Raw genomic sequence first — 15,705 nt, 5'->3', positions numbered from 1 at the left:
AATTCTAGACTGACGTGTGGCTTTTCAACGAAATCTTTGACAACAGAGATAAGAGGGTGCTTCCACATAAGGAAGCTAAAACCATTCCTGTTTGTATATTCAGATACTTCCTGCTTCAATTCTGCATTTGTAGCTTTCATTGCTCGGAAAACTGGTATCGGGACATGTCCTTCGTTTCTAAAGGAGCTACAACACTGTCAACCTTCCTCAAAGAGCTGGAATTAATATGTAATTCATAGATGTATTCTAAGTGGTTACTGTACATGTAAATATTAACAAGCGATCAATAATCTAAGTTGGGAGCCATAGCAAATTTAATAGTTTAACTTTGTGCTGTTTGAGAAAGGACTTCCTTTCGTCTATCTTCAATCTCCTGCCAGGCTGCCTCACTTGCATGACTCCTAGGTCTAATAGTATGAGAGAAGAACAAAAACTTCTCTGTCAACTTTAGTCCACATCATGTAGATGTTTATTATCTCCAGACTTAATTGCCTTTTTTAAAAAAAAAGAGAGAGAAAGAACAAAAACAAAAACAAAAAGCCCCAAACATTGTAACCTTTCTTTATGGGAAAGAAGTTTCAGGTCCCTGGTCAATTTGGTTGTCTCATCTGCACCTTTTCCAGCTCTGAAAATATACTTATTAAGATGCAGAGGCCAGAAATGTACTCCATGGTAGATGTTAAGGGATGGCAGATAATTGAACAACCCTTTCGTTGAAAAACAGAGCATGTTTGTGATATATTGTTGCTATGAATTTCGAGAAAATGTACTGGATCCCTTGTAGAAGGAGAAAAAATATATTTCATCCTATTATGTTACGCTGGTGTCAGGGGTTGAGGGGAAAGATCCCATTCAGTACCTAATAGCGTGCACATGCTGCAGAGAAAGGGAGTAGAAATAACTTTTCTGTTGCTTTCCTATACAGCGGCACCTCAGGTTAAGTACTTAATTCGTTCCGGAGGTCCGTACTTAACCTGAAACTGTTCTTAACCTGAAGCACCACTTTAGCTAATGGGGCCTCCTGCTGCCGCCACGCCGCCAGAGCACAATTTCTGTTCTCATCCTGAAGCAAAGTTCTTAACCTGAAGCACTATTTCTGGGTTAGCAGAGTCTGTAACCTGAAGTGTATGTAACCTGAAGCGTATGTAACCCGAGGTACCACTGTAATACTAGAACTTGGGTTCACCAAATGAAATGTACTGGCAATAAGGTCAGGACAAAAACCAATGCACTTCATCACATGCTGTGTGGTCCATTTATGAATTCACTGCCAATTGATCCAAGTGAGAGTGCTATTGCTTTCATGACCTCCTTTCAGGCTTCCCATAAGCACTCTAGCTCAGTGGTAGAGCTTCTGCTTTTCATACAGAAGATCCAATCCTCAGCATCTCAAGATAAAATGGTGAATGTCCCCTGGCCGGAAGCCCGGAGAGCTGCTGCCCGCCATTTTGGAAATACTGAGCTAGATATGGACCAAAGCAGTTTCCTCCTTTCCTAGCTGAGTGGTCCATGTTTGAAAACAACACCAGATAACCTTTGGGCCTGACCTAACAAGGAGAATGCTTATGTTCATAATGTGCTCATGGTGGCCACAGGATTATGTGACTCTAAATGGGAATTAGACAAATGTATGGAGGCTATACCCCTTCATGGATCATTGCCTTGCCGTGGTGGAGGGGCTTGAATAACTCAGAGAATCTATGAGCTATGCCGTGCAGGGTCACCCAAGATGGACAGGTCATAGTGGAGAGTTTTGACCAAACGTGATCTACCTGGAGCTGGAACCGGCAAGCCACTCCAGTATCCCTGCCAAGAAAACCCCATGGACCGAGATGGTTGGACAGTGTTCTTGAAGCTACCAGCATGAGTTTGACCAAACTGTGGGAGGCAGTGGAAGACAGGAGTGCCTGGCGTGCTCTGGTCCATGGGGTCACGAAGAGTTGGATATGACTAAACGGCTAAACAACAACATGGAGGCTATATGGTGGCTAAATAGAACATCAATTTTCAAAGGCAACCAATACTGTTTTGGGGAGCAATAAGAGGAGAGGGAGGATTACTGTCTTCATGCCCTCTTTGAGGGATTTCTAGAACAGGGGTCAGCAACCTTTTTCAGCCTGGGCCGGTCCACCATCCCTCAGACCATGTGGTGGGCCAAACTTTTTTTGGGGGGGGGAATAAACGAATTCCTATGCCCCACAAATAGCCCAGAGATGCATTTTAAATAAAAGGGCACATTCTACTCATGTAAAAACACGCTGATTCCCAGACTGTCCGTGGGCCAGAATGAGAAAGTGATTGGGCCGCACCCGGCCCCCGGGCCTTAGGTTGCCTACCCCTGTTCTAGAAGAATCTGGCCAGCTGGTGGGGAGGGGTGGGTGGGGAATAGGCTGGACTAGACTGCCCTTCAGTCTGACCTATCATTGAATCTTATAATCAATTACACATCTTGAAATAACGAGTCAGAAAAGAGGAAACACAAGTTGCATGTTACAGACACCATGGGCTGACATTTAAATTTTGTGGTGACTGGAGGGGAAGCACCTATAGTCAGGAAAACAATAAATTTCCCCTTAATCCGTTGGACTGAATAAAATAACTTCACAGAAACTTTGGAACAGCCAAGGAAAGTTTAAGGCAAGAAAGGAAAATCTTTGGTGTTGTCCTTTCCTTTCCTTTTTTGCTGTCTGGTTGTTTAGAGCGTAGAAATGGGCAACCAGGACAGTTCTCTCCACCCACCGAATCTTTAGAATTCTTGCCAAGATAAAGAATGGTTTCTCCTGCCCACCTTCCTTCCAAGACAATAAAATGCAGTCAGTAAATGTCTTGTAGGAAATCAAAAAAGTAACATTACATGAAGGAGCAACTGGAGGGTAAAAAAATAAAAATAACACGGGGCATCTCTGTGATTCCCTGATAATTGGTCAGAAATTGTTGAGCAGATTCATAGTTAGATGGATTTATAAAATCATATTTTCCATCACAAGTGATTTTTTTTATAGTTTCTGTACTTTATACATTCCTATTTTTAAAAGTAGAGTCTAATAAACAAATCCTATAAAGATAATTTAATAAATAAACCCTATAGAGTCAAAATAATTTAATAAAGAAATACTGTAGAGTCGATCTTTTTTCAGCGTAGTAAGCACTGCTTATGGAAATATTGGATGCTCATAGATCTCTACTAGATCTCTACTTGGAAGCTGTTGAAAAGGCAGATGTCCTCTACGGATTGTGAATGGAAAACCATACTCTGTGCCATTTTTAGCTACTTTCCTCATTCATAAGAGCAATCGGCCGTGCAACTGGCAAGCCAGGCACTTGTGGGTCTCAGTCACCACAACTTTCGAATTCTGTACGGTACTTTGGAGAAGCAGAGTTTGCAGAAATGGCCATGCCTGAAACCCCCGCCCACCAAATGGTAGCAACCAACTCCCATAAGCAAAGAAAACCCCCAAGATAACATGTGAACAAGCCCAAAAGTTTGTTCTGTGCACACTTTTTTAAGGATCCCAGACGTTTCCCACTTCTGATGGCCAGTGTGCAGTGGGACGTATTTACATGGATATAAAGGAATATCTTTTATAAACATGTTTCTTGCACAAGAGCCTTTGGCACAACATATCTTGGGTGCTGCTCTGTACTTGCGGCAAATTAAACATTGCCATGTGGATGAATCAGTTACAACTGTTGTTTATGGAGAATCTTTGCACTGGGCAGGAGATGAGTCTAGTTCGGCCCCACCAGCGAAGACTGATAAAGGACAGTGGTACCTCGGGTTAAGTACTTAATTCGTTCCGGAGGTCCGTTCTTAACCTGAAACTGTTCTTAACCTGAAGCACCACTTTAGCTAATGGGGCCTCCTGCTGCTGCCGCGCCGCCGGAGCACGATTTCTGTTCTCATCCTGAAGCAAAGTTCTTAACCTGAAGCACTATTTCTGGGTTAGCGGAGTCTGTAACCTGAAGCATATGTAACCTGAGGTACCACTGTACTATACAACCATGGTTGTACTATATAACCATGGTTCATCCATCAGAAGCATTTCAGGGGCTTTCACTCTTCCTTCTGTGTGGCTATTGCTCCATAACTTTCTGTATGTAGGCTAACAAACAAAGGTTACTGTCAGGTGCACCAACTCCCAGGAGCCGAGCCCATTTGGACATATTTTTTGGGACAGCCCCCCCAATGTTCAAAGGGGTGGGGGCGGCCAAGTGCAGAGCCAAGCACAGTGCAACTTCAGTGGCTGGGTCCTTCTCCTCTTCCTCCTGCCATGGAGGGTAAGGAGCGGGGAAGCAGCCCCCAGCCAGTGGCCGCGGCAGGAGAAGCCGCCGGCCGTTGAAGCCGAACTGCCACCATTTTCAGCTCCACTCCTGGCTCCCCCAAAAGTCCTGATGACACACATGCAACATCAGCCGTCCAGTCACCCTCAAATGTTGACACCTCTGATTACTGTTACCTCTCTGCCACTGTTAGCACTAACCTTTAGCTAGCCATAACTGCATTTTGCAAATCCACTTTAAACTATGCTGTGAAATGGGATTTGGCACACTCCAAAATTAGGTCTGAAACAGCAAAGGAAGGAATGGCCACATGAGAGGGGAGGAGAGAGGAATGCTTGTTTGTTATCACATTTTTATTTTTTCCACTGTAAATAACTTTAGCATAAGGTGTAAGGCACTTCCACATAAATGGGTTTCCTGAATGTCAAATATGCTGATTCAGAGCACCTGAAGCCAGGAAGCCAAGTCTGGTTGTCACTGAGCTGACTGCCACTAGGTCATACTACAGAACACCTTTACATTTTCCATTTAACCCTCTTCCGCTGTATTTTCTTTTAGAAAGCCAAAGGGGGCAGGGGGGAGGGAATAAACCTGGTGTTTCAAATTCTGGCAAAGCACAGATTACATTATGGAAATAAAATATGAAATGGGCCACACATCTATGTAAAGACTCCCAATATTTGCGATTCATTTATTTGTAAAATTTGTTATATAGGCTTTGATTTAGCATGCTTTATAGTTTAAAATAAACTAGTAGAGACATCACCTTGCCAACAAACTAGTAGAGACATCACCTTGCCAACAAAGGTTCGTATAGTTAAAGCTATGGTTTTCCCAGTAGTGATGTATGGAAGTGAGAGCTGGACCATAAAGAAGGCTGATCGCCGAAGAATTGATGCTTTTGAATTATGGTGCTGGAGGAGACTCTTGAGAGTCCCATGGACTGCAAGAAGATCAAACCTCTCCATACTGAAGGAAATCAACCCTGAGTGCTCACTGGAAGGACAGATTGTGAAGCTGAGGCTCCAGTACTTTGGCCACCTCATGAGAAGAGAAGACTCCCTGGAGAAGACCCTGATGTTGGGAAAGATGGAGGGCACAAGGAGAAGGGGACGGCAGAGGACGAGATGGTTGGATAGTGTTTTCGAGGTTACCAGCATGAGTTTGAGCAAACTGCGGGAGGCAGTGGAGGACAGAGGTGCCTGGCGTTCTCTGGTCCATGGGGTCACGAAGAGTCGGACACGACTAAACGACTAAACAACAACAACAAATAGTTTAAAATTCCAAACGCCCTGTCCCAACCCTCCCAGGAATTAGCTACATGTGGCAAGTATTTTGCTTTCTTCTTAACAGGTATGTTTGCGGGGAGGGAGGGTATAAATCTCAGGGACTCTTTGCAACAGAGAGCATGAGCGTGAACGCCCAGGAACCACAATCCTGAAATCGCTTTGGTTGTAAGTTCCCCCACCGACATAAATAAGTGGTTGCATGGCTTGCAGAACTGCGTTGGCAAAGCATTAGCTTGAAGCCCTGAGTGGCACCTTTGGGACACGATGCACAAATCACAACCCTAAATGATTTATATCCTAGAGAGCGTATCTTTACCAGCAAAACCTTTTATGCGCTCTATTAGACAGCAGTTAACTGATCTCAAATTGACCAGTCTCATTTCAAAAGCAGTCCCGTCCCCCATAGCCCTTCCTTGAAACCCAGTTTCAAAACTGTGTGTGTGTGCGTGTGTGTATTCTAGCAGAAAATAATTCGCAGCTGTGATAATATCAGGTTGGGATTTTTTTTTTTAAAGAAAGGAAAAGGAAAACACTATACTATAGTTTTACATTGAATAATAAAAGATAAAAAAGGGCAGTCTGTGAATAATTAGGGGTTGCTGTCTGAAGCCAGTTGCAGTCACTGCAACTGATAATAAACTTAAACCCCCTCGAGAGCAGGTAAACGCTTTGCAACCCTGACCCCCTACATCTCACATTACTTAACTACCCTGCAGCTCCAACATTACATCACCATCCCAATGATTGGTCCCTGCAGTTTAACTCTCTCCCTGTCTCCTCCGATTAGGAACGAGAGAGCAACGCCAGGGAAGGAGGGAGGGGAGGAAGGAGCAGCCTCGGAAGAAACTTCGCTCGAAAGTTTGCTGCGCTCCCTCGCTTGGGCCGGTGCAGGATCGGGGGATCTGCTCCGCAACTCTTGATGGAGGAGGAGGAGGAGGATGTTTGTAAGCAGAAAGAAAAACTGCACCGAAGTGCAGAGAAGGACAAGGGGGCGGGTGGGGAGGACGAGAGAGAGAGATATATGCTCCCAGAGGAAATGAATCAAGAGGCAAAAAAATAAAAGCAAGAGAAAGGTGGTCGTCTGACTGGTGGTAGTAAGAGGAGGAGGAATGGTAGTAGTAAGTCGTGCGAGAGCAGAGCGCGATCAGAAAATGAAAATTAAAAACAAACCTCATGGACATCACTGGGTCTGAATTCCCTGCTGAGGTGCAGAACATGAGAGCCCTGGAATGAGTGTATCGAGAACCTGAGCCAAAGCTTAACTAGCCCGAGTGAGTCATATCCTTCCCATTTGATTCCAGTCCAAATGGTGATGTAATGCTCTGGCCCCCCCTCTCTCTCTCTCTCTCTTCTACGCCTGCCTCTCTCCCTCCTCCTCCTCCTCCCTTTCTCCTTTTTAGCTCGGTGCTAGTGAAGTCACCATTTAAATCTGGCAGAGCTGAAGCTGAAAAACTTCAATGTAACCAAAACAGCCCCAGGCGAAGTTCCAGACGCACAGAGACTTGGTGGTGCAATTGCCATTGGAAACGGGTAAACACTGGGAGAAACAGTGCCGCCTCACAAGGGCCCGAGCAGCTGCCTGGGCGAGATCACAGTCAGACCCCGGGAACGGGGCTGTCGGAAATTTAATGGTTTTGTGTGTGTGTGTGTGTGTTTCTTTCTTCCCCCCTCAGAAGATGCTACACACACACACACACACACACACAGAGAGAGAGAGAGAGAGAGAGAGGCGCATTCCCGCACATTTTAAGACCCCAAGGAAGAAGAAGAAGAAAGGGAGGACTTGCAAATGGGAGGAAAGCAGCTATGGAAAGAGGAGGTGAAACAAGCAGGAACAAGAGAGAGAAACTATTCGAAATATGCTTAGGCTTATAGGGAAATGAACACAGACATATCTGTCAAGAAGTCTTAAATTGAAGAGTCGGCCTTGTTCCTGAAGGCCAGCCCAGGGCCCAGTTCATAGGGAATGAATGGTGCTGCCTTGGTAGTAACAGCCCAGGAGAAGCTCTGTTCCAAGGAGCCAGACAATTCTTTAAAAACGTTTTCATAGCTGGCATTCTATTGTTATTAATCCCCACACTTGCTCCCCCCCCCCCGCAACCTCTGGTGTGTGTGTTTTTTTTTAGCAGTTTTCTCCGCTTCCATCAGGATCGCACTACCATCATGTGAGGAGGCTTGCCGACATGACACCTGTCTCCATTTCCTGCCTCTTAGGTTTTTTTTTTTTTAAAAAGAAAAACCACTTCATCTCCCGTGACCACCGTTTTATTTCACTTTTTCAAAACCATCGCGTGTCCTCGACACACACCACTTTGGCAGTGAACCTCTTGCACCGATTCAGTGCTTCCCTCGAGGGAAGCAGATTCTACCGCGCTAGCACAAAAAGAAAGTAAAAGGGTTTTTATTGTGGTTGTTGTTAAAACAGTTGCTATGTCTGGTAACAACAGTATCAGCTGGTGGAAGAAACAAGAGATTTGTGATCTCCTGGGAATTTGAATCCAGGCCGCCATTAACATTCGGTTCTGCGGCAGACCTGACTGTGCATGGTTGATTACACAAAGTCTAATAATCATAGAATCGTGGGGACCCTGAGGATCATCCAGTCCAACCCCCTGCAATACAGGCCTATGCAGCTGTCCCATGCATGGATCGAACCTGCAACCTTGGCGTTATCAGCGCCACACTCTAGCCAACTAATGTTTAATAAAAGGCTGGAGGGCTTGGCTAGAGAATGCCAGCTATCTATGTACCACTTGATTTTAACATTTCACGCTAGTAGTTGTTCAGGAGTTACGGGATATGAAGGAGAGGGATGTGCCTCTGAGACGTGGATGAGAAAATAACGGCAGCACACCATCGCTTGTAGCACATTGCAGGAGAATACCTTATGAGGACTGCTAAAGTGCTGTAGTGTAAAAGCACCTTGTGTGGCTGCCATTATTTTAACAGCAGCCCATTTCTAAGATGCTTCTGTTGTGCAAATTGCAGCAGCAGGAGCTGCTATCATAAATGATGCTTCTACAGAGGTGAAGAATAAATATCCCCCGTAAGATAAATCACTTTTTCCCAGCTCGATGGGCATGACCATCACTTAAATTTAAGAAAACATCTCTGTTATTTTCAGACAGTTTGGTTACAGCTATGAATTGTTGCTATCTCTGGGGACTAATATCTATGGCTGCGAGTTGGGTAAGGAGGGAAATAAAGGAGGGCATATTCCTTTCTGTGGATCGGGCAAACTCACTTGATACTAATACTGTGTGGCCAGTGAAAGTGACAGTGTTAGCAAGTGAAACAGCTTGGAATTAGAGGTGATCAGCCATAATTATTCCTGGCGCCACTGAAGTCGGTGGCTTGACAGTATCATATGTAGTTATAAAGTTTGGTTCATTGTGTCATTGGCCTGCATAACTCATTTATGTCTGAATGACCAGCTATTGATTTCTCATCTTCTGTAACATAATAAAAAGAAGTTTAATCACTCTAAAGCTTTCTTTTATTTCCAAGCTACTTTCAACTGAACAACATGCAGAAGCACCTCTGTCTTTATTTCCCAGTTGCCCTGCAAAATAATATTCTAAAGGATGGGGTATACATTTTATAAACAAAATAATAGAAATATAACGATTGCAAGTCTCTTGTAAAAAAATAAAAATGGTTCCGGTTGTTCAGTTCTAATTTTTTTCTTATGGATTTCAATGTGTTTAAGTCTTGGGAGCCAAATTTCAAAGATGACATGGTACTTATAGATATGATTTGGAATATCTGGTTTTAAAAGTTTTTTTTAAAAAAATCCAGCGACTGAATAAATGTTTCTAATACCATTCCTAATGTAGGATGGCAGGTTCATAAATAAAAGGAAAGCAAAACCATTAAAAAAGCAAAAGCCATAACTCACATAGTCTCCAAGTTCCTACAAATGAAAATAGGGCATGCCTGTAACACCCTTATATACAGACCAATGATCACTACCAGGACCCAACCCCTGTCTCCCGTCAGACATTGCTGATGACTGATGTATGAGTTACTGCACCCATTTACTCTGCAATAGCCTCTCTTATATGGATTTAAAAGCCAAGAATCTGTTTGCTCTTTTAGTTAAACACACATCTAAAAACTGTAACGGTCTGGTAACATAAAAAAATTCCTTCCAGTAGCACCTTAAAGACCAACTAAGTTAGTTCTTGGTATGAGCTTTCGTGTGCATGCACACTTCTTCAGATACACACTTCAGAGTGTATCTGAAGAAGTGTGCATGCACACGAAAGCTCATAACAAGAACTAACTTAGTTGGTCTTTAAGGTGCTACTGGAAGGAATTTTTTTTGTTTTGACTATGGCAGACCAACACGGCTACCTATCTGTAACTGGTCTGGTAACATGTTATCGCAGTTCAGAATGCACCTCAGCATCTGCAAGTGTGTAAAACGGCAGGCCGCACACTACATGGTACCTTCATTCATTTCCATTATTTACATGCGGGTCCTCCACTGGGGAGAGGCTTCATTTTGCCCCTGCGACCTCTTAATTTTCCTCTACTGAGTGCATTCAATGGGGCACAAGTAAGAGACTGACCATACAATCGTTCTAGGGCTGCCATATTTTGAAGAGCAAAAAAGAGGGCACATTTGCCGACTTCTGCTTTTAACTAGGAATCACTATGACGACTGTGCTCGTGAAAAAGAGGGTGTGTGCTGGGAAAAGAGGACATGTGGCAACCCCAAAGGCTCAGAAAAATAATCCCAAATCGTAAAAAAATAAAAAGGTTTCTTTTTCTGGAACATGTCAGGTGATTTTTCAAGTCAATTTGATGCAAGTGTGGCGCTCATCCATCTCTAGAAGGTATGGCTATAGCCCAGCCTTATCTGCTATAGCAGAGGTCAGCAAACCTTTTCAGCAGGGGGCCAGTCCACTGTCCCTCAGACCTTGTGGGGGGCCAGACTATATTTTGGAGGGGGGGAATGAACGAATTCCTATGCCCCACAAATAACCCAGAGATGCATTTTAAATAAAAGCACACATTCTACTCATGCAAAAACACCAGGCAGGCCCCACAAATAACCCAGAGAGGCATTTTAAATAAAAGGACACTTTCTACTCATGTAAAAACATGCTGATTCCCGGACTGTCTGCGGGCCTGATTGAGAAGGCGATTGGGCTGGATCCGGCCCCCGGGACTTAGTTTGCCTACCCATGTGCTATAGCCATGGCAGCACATGCAGGGGATTGTATTGCATATTTGAGACAAGCAGGAAAGAGGTCTATTTGCTGCTTAATCCTTCCTGTCAAATGTTTTCACTGACACAAGGAAGCTGACAACTGCCGGACGCACAATATTCTTATATCAACCTGATAATAGGTTTACACCCATGTACATTCTTTGTCGGTTCCAGAAATCTTCTTTGAGTGGTTGATTATATTTCTTTTCCACAACCCCAATCCAGCATCCCCAATGGTGTAGTTTCCAACACTGACCCCTAGGAAGAAAGCACCCCTGTAGCGTGAAGTTGGGGTCCCTGCACATGATTCTGTTCCCCAAAGTGCCTCTCTGTGCAACAGGCTACAATACTGGACCTGTATACTAACTATATTGTCTTATAGTACAGAACCTTTCAAAAGGAAAGGAGCTTTCAATAGAATGTGGTGGTCAGTGAATTCAACATTGCATCATAATTAATAGGTTTCATAAAATGAATAAAAAGTTCATCTACTACACACATCACACTTTTCTAAACGTACTTGGGAAAAAGATATTTTGGCACCTCGGTTATCTGTTCTGTGGTCGTTACACAGGTGAGCGGAGGAACAATTCAGGATCAACTATTTCTCAATCAAAATGTGTTTTTGAATGAAGCTAAATGCTTAAATAGAGTTAAAAACAAGATGACTGGTTTGAGGGTATTAAAAAGTCACTTCCAACTCAGGTATTTTCAAGGTCTGTTGACACCCCCCCAAAAAAAATCCTTACAGGAAACACTGTTATCCCATTTTCCTTCCTGTGACCTGTAAATGATGTAGGATTTCCTGTAGTCCAGAGGGAATCTCACTCAGATACCAAGCTGTACCTTTTCAAGTGTGTATTAACTTTATTCCTTTCTCTTCTCCTTCCCTTTCTCTTCTCCCTGCATTCCTCATATACAGTATTTCTAACATCCAGACGTGCTGAAGAATAGAGGCTGATGGGATGGGAAGCAAATGATATTTTAATTCCAAAGGGATCCAACTTCAGAACAGTGCCCATGGCTCCAATTTTGCAGACTAGCTGAGGAATGTTTATAGCCCCCCCTCCCTGCAGTGTATCTCATCCTTGGGGAGAGGGTGGTGTGGCAGATATCACAGCTGTCTGATGTAAGCACAGTTAACAATTCCACTACTCTGGCTGCAAAGCTCGTATCTCTGCACAAAGGAGCAATGTGTACGCTTTGAAAATCACACCACCCAGCAATTATTTGGCAAGAGCACCATCAGCTGAAGCAAGCACAGGGAAAAAGCATTTCAAATGTTTAAAAGTCTAGAATGTGTATCCATAACTTGAAACAGATAGTTGTTTAATTAAAAATACATTTGTGCACACCTACAAACAAACAGCGCCTACATACAGGCCCAAAATTCACCGTGACGTACCGTAGGTTGGGACTTATATCCAAGAAAACATGCTCAGGATCAAGACATTTGAGCCTGAACATGATGTCTTCATCCAAAACAACTTTCTCTGTTTTTTAAAAATTAAATTTTATTAGAGTTTGAGGAAAGGGATACAAAGATTATTATCTATTCTCTTTTTAATAAAAACTAAAATGTTAATCTAAATAAAAAGACAGACCGAAAAGAAAAAGGGGGGAGAAAGGGGAGGGGAGGAGAGGAAAGGGAAAAGAGAGAAAGAGAAAAGGGTGGAGAAATAGAGAAGGGATGAAGGGGGGAGAAAGAGAGAGGAGAGAAAGAAAAAGAAGGAAGTTAAGAAAATATAGAACCTCTGATTCTTCATCTGTCTGCTATATATAAACATTATTCAACTCATCCACAACAACATAACACCCAGTAAAGCCACTTTCTATAATCTAAAATTATCTTCAATCCTCAAACCCCAATGCCAATAGTTCATTTTGTTTTTCACGCAAAAAGTCTACGAGAAGTTTCAAATCTTTAGTAAATGTTAACAACGGCTTTTCTCTGATTAAACATGTCAATTATGCCATCTCAGCTAAGTCCATTCCTCCATAGTTGGCAATGATGAGCCTTTCCATCTTCGTGCATATAAAAGTCTCGCTGCAATAATCATATACTTAAACAAAGTTCCATAGTCTTTTTCTAATTGTATGTTCATAAACCCTATCAGGAAGAGCTCTGGTTTCAGTTGAAAATTAACCTTAAAAAATCTCCATATCAGTGTATGTATTCATGTCCAATATTTTTTTGGCTTTTTTACATGTCCACCAATCATGGTAAAATGTCCTTCCACCTTCACCACATTTCCAATACTTATTTGGAATATTTTTATACATTCTAAATACAGTGATACCTCGGGTTAAGAACTTAATTTGTTCTGGAGGTCCATTCTTAACCTGAAACTGTTCTTAACCTGAAGCACCACTTTAGCTAATGGGGCTTCCTGCTACCACCACGCCGCTGGAGCACGATTTCTGTTCTCATCCTGAAGCAAAGTTCTTAACCCGAGGTACTGTTTCTGGGTTAGCAGAGTCTGTAACCTGAAGCGTCTGTAACCAGAAGCGTCTGTAACCCGAGGTACCACTGTAGCTTCTCAGGAGTTAAATACCATTGACATGTCATTTTATACAAGTTCTCTTTTAAATCCTAACACAGTGTGTATTTTAACCTTTGGTCCACATATGTTCTCACTGTTCTTTAACTTGTTCTTCTTGCATTTCAATTTTCAACAGTAATTCATACATTTTCGCAATAACATGTCCACCATCCGCACACAATTGTATTTCAAAGTCAGTCTTTTTTTGTTCTATACCAAGTAAATTGTAAATGAGAAAACCATTGGTTTCCCCTTGTTAGTTATTCCCTTGTTTTCACTTTGCAGTCTCCTTCATTCCACTCTAATAACTTTTGGTAAGTTAACCATTTCTCTTTGCCTATCCCCTCTTTTCTGTGTTTCGCATCCAAAGCAACTTTCTCACTGACTGATTACAACTGGTGCAGAGCCATTTCTACGGTTCACAACTGGAGTGCTTGAATTTCAGCTGATGCTAGTTCCACTGATTAGAATGGTATCAAATCATCTTAAATCGAGCTGCTCCATCTGAACTAATCTATGTGATGTGTTGCAAACTATAGATTGCATAAGCTGGAAAAATATATATGCCTATATTACCATTTGTACGGGCGAGAATAATTCCAAAATAATTGTTCTCCATTGAGGGAAGACTCATTTTCACAGACATTATTTTTCCTTTTCAACCCAAGATCCTTCTAGTCCCAGTGGAATCAAGAGGGCCAGCAAATTTCAGGGTTAAATAAGCTTTAATGACTATCACATGTACAAAGACTTAAACCTAGCATTATTATTTTTTATTTTTTTTAAAAAAAATGTGACATCTCTTCCTTTTTTAATTTAAAATAACCATCCAGGTGGTTTCCTAAGGACTTCTTTGCAAATTGCTTCCAGTGAACCCTTTCGGTCACAGACCACTGCAAAAACCATGTGGAGTTATTCAGTGTTCAGTTCGACTTGGGTGTCCTATGTTTTTATAGTGGACAGAACCATAGAGAAATTTCATCCACAAGGCTACATTGATAGAGACAGAGCATGCCTCTCTGTGAAGCGAGATGCCAAAATTATTCTGGAATAAGATAGCTCTGAGTGGGGAGAAAATACCTCAAGATAGCATTTGAAGGCACAAAAACTTTTTAAAATCGGAGAATGCCAAACCATAAGCAATACAGGAGATATGCGATGATGTTCCTATTTTAAAACAACTGCAGGGCTCTAATTTTGATTACAGCAGGAGTTTGTTGGACTGGAAGAATTCACCTTTACCAGTATGTCATTTTCCAGATCTAAATCCCTCTCCCAGCTTTACCGTCCAATGGGAAAAGCTGGCACAATACAAGTGCTTCAGGATGCAAGAGTTTCAGGATGTAAATTTGATCAGGAAAATGGGATGGGGCAAAGAGTTAACTTCTGCTCCCCTAATGCCACTATGCTGATCAAAATCACAGCTTCTTGTGACTGCTTAAAATAAATGAGAAAAGTCAGGCCATTTGATCGTGGAACTCCTACATTGCATCAGTACAGTGGTACCTCGGGTTACAGGTGCTTCAGGTTACAGACTCTGCTAACCCAGAAATAGTACCTCGGGTTAAGAACTTTACCTCAGAATGAGAACAGAAATCATGTGGTGGCAGCAGGAGGCCCCATTAGCTAAAGTGGTACCTCAGGTTAAGAACAGTTTCAGGCTAAGAACGGACCTCCAGAACGAATTAGGTTCTTAACCTGAGGTACCACTGTATTCTTATTACATACTTGCACAGCAGAAAAACAGATCAAATCTGTTTCAAATCTGCATGTAGTAGAATAAAAGTAATTCAAACTGTAATGTATTTGTATGTTTGAGAACCTACAATGGGGACAACAGACATGTGATTCCCATATTTAGGTGGGGCAAGACTTTACCAATATCTTTGAGGCATGCAATTGTGAAATATTTGTCTAAGTCCTCATATCAATGTTGCCTGCTATGAACCCTCTAGAGATTTCCTAAGCCTTCGTCCTATTCTATCCAGTACCTTTCAGGTGAGATTGTCAAAGTCAGTTAGTGTCAACTGGAGTAGAGGGCTCTTTTTTTGTTTCAAGTTGTTGACATTTGCCCCATAGGAAATGGGGTGAGAAATCTGCCTATTCATTTTCATATAGACTATATAGGTGAAATAGCCTTAAGCCAGTATTGTGCTGGCGACCTGGAAATTAAGTCTTCTGTATCCAATTACTATCTTTGAGCCATGTGGTCCAATTATACAGATTTTTAAATTACAGTTGTAAAACATAGGTGCCTATAAGTAACCCAACAATTCCTGTAGAGACCCCCCCCCCAGTGTTTTAAAAATTATGTAGGGTGTTTTTCACATTAATTAGGCTCGAAGCTACTCCCAACCTGTGCATAAAAACTGCA

At 42.4% G+C, this 15,705-nt stretch overlaps 1 protein-coding gene and 1 long non-coding RNA gene across 9 annotated transcripts in view; one reads left to right on the top strand and one right to left on the bottom strand.

The window, feature by feature from the left end:
* Positions 1 to 15,705, bottom strand: part of CREB5 (cAMP responsive element binding protein 5) — a 264,608-nt gene that overhangs the window by 91,883 nt on the left and 157,020 nt on the right. Inside the window, exon 1 of one of the 8 annotated variants that reach the window (XM_083705958.1) lies at positions 6,741 to 6,906. The exons of the other annotated variants lie outside the window; for them this stretch is intronic. Within the exon in view, the coding sequence (XP_083562084.1) occupies positions 6,741 to 6,787 (47 nt within the window). The 5' untranslated portion in view covers positions 6,788 to 6,906. Of the gene's footprint in view, positions 1 to 6,740; positions 6,907 to 15,705 lie in introns of those variants that run through there. 8 annotated transcript variants of the gene reach the window in all.
* LOC310828533 lies at positions 6,719 to 7,798 on the top strand. Its single transcript, XR_014557009.1, has 2 exons — positions 6,719 to 6,841; positions 7,719 to 7,798. It is a non-coding gene; the product is annotated as an uncharacterized lncRNA (long non-coding RNA).

This window comes from Podarcis gaigeae (genome assembly GCF_964106915.1).
Source record: "Podarcis gaigeae genome assembly, chromosome: 12".
In the NCBI taxonomy this organism is placed as follows: Eukaryota; Metazoa; Chordata; class Lepidosauria; order Squamata; family Lacertidae; genus Podarcis; species Podarcis gaigeae.
Note: the sequence above shows the minus strand (reverse complement) of the source record. Positions and strands in the feature narration are given on the sequence as shown.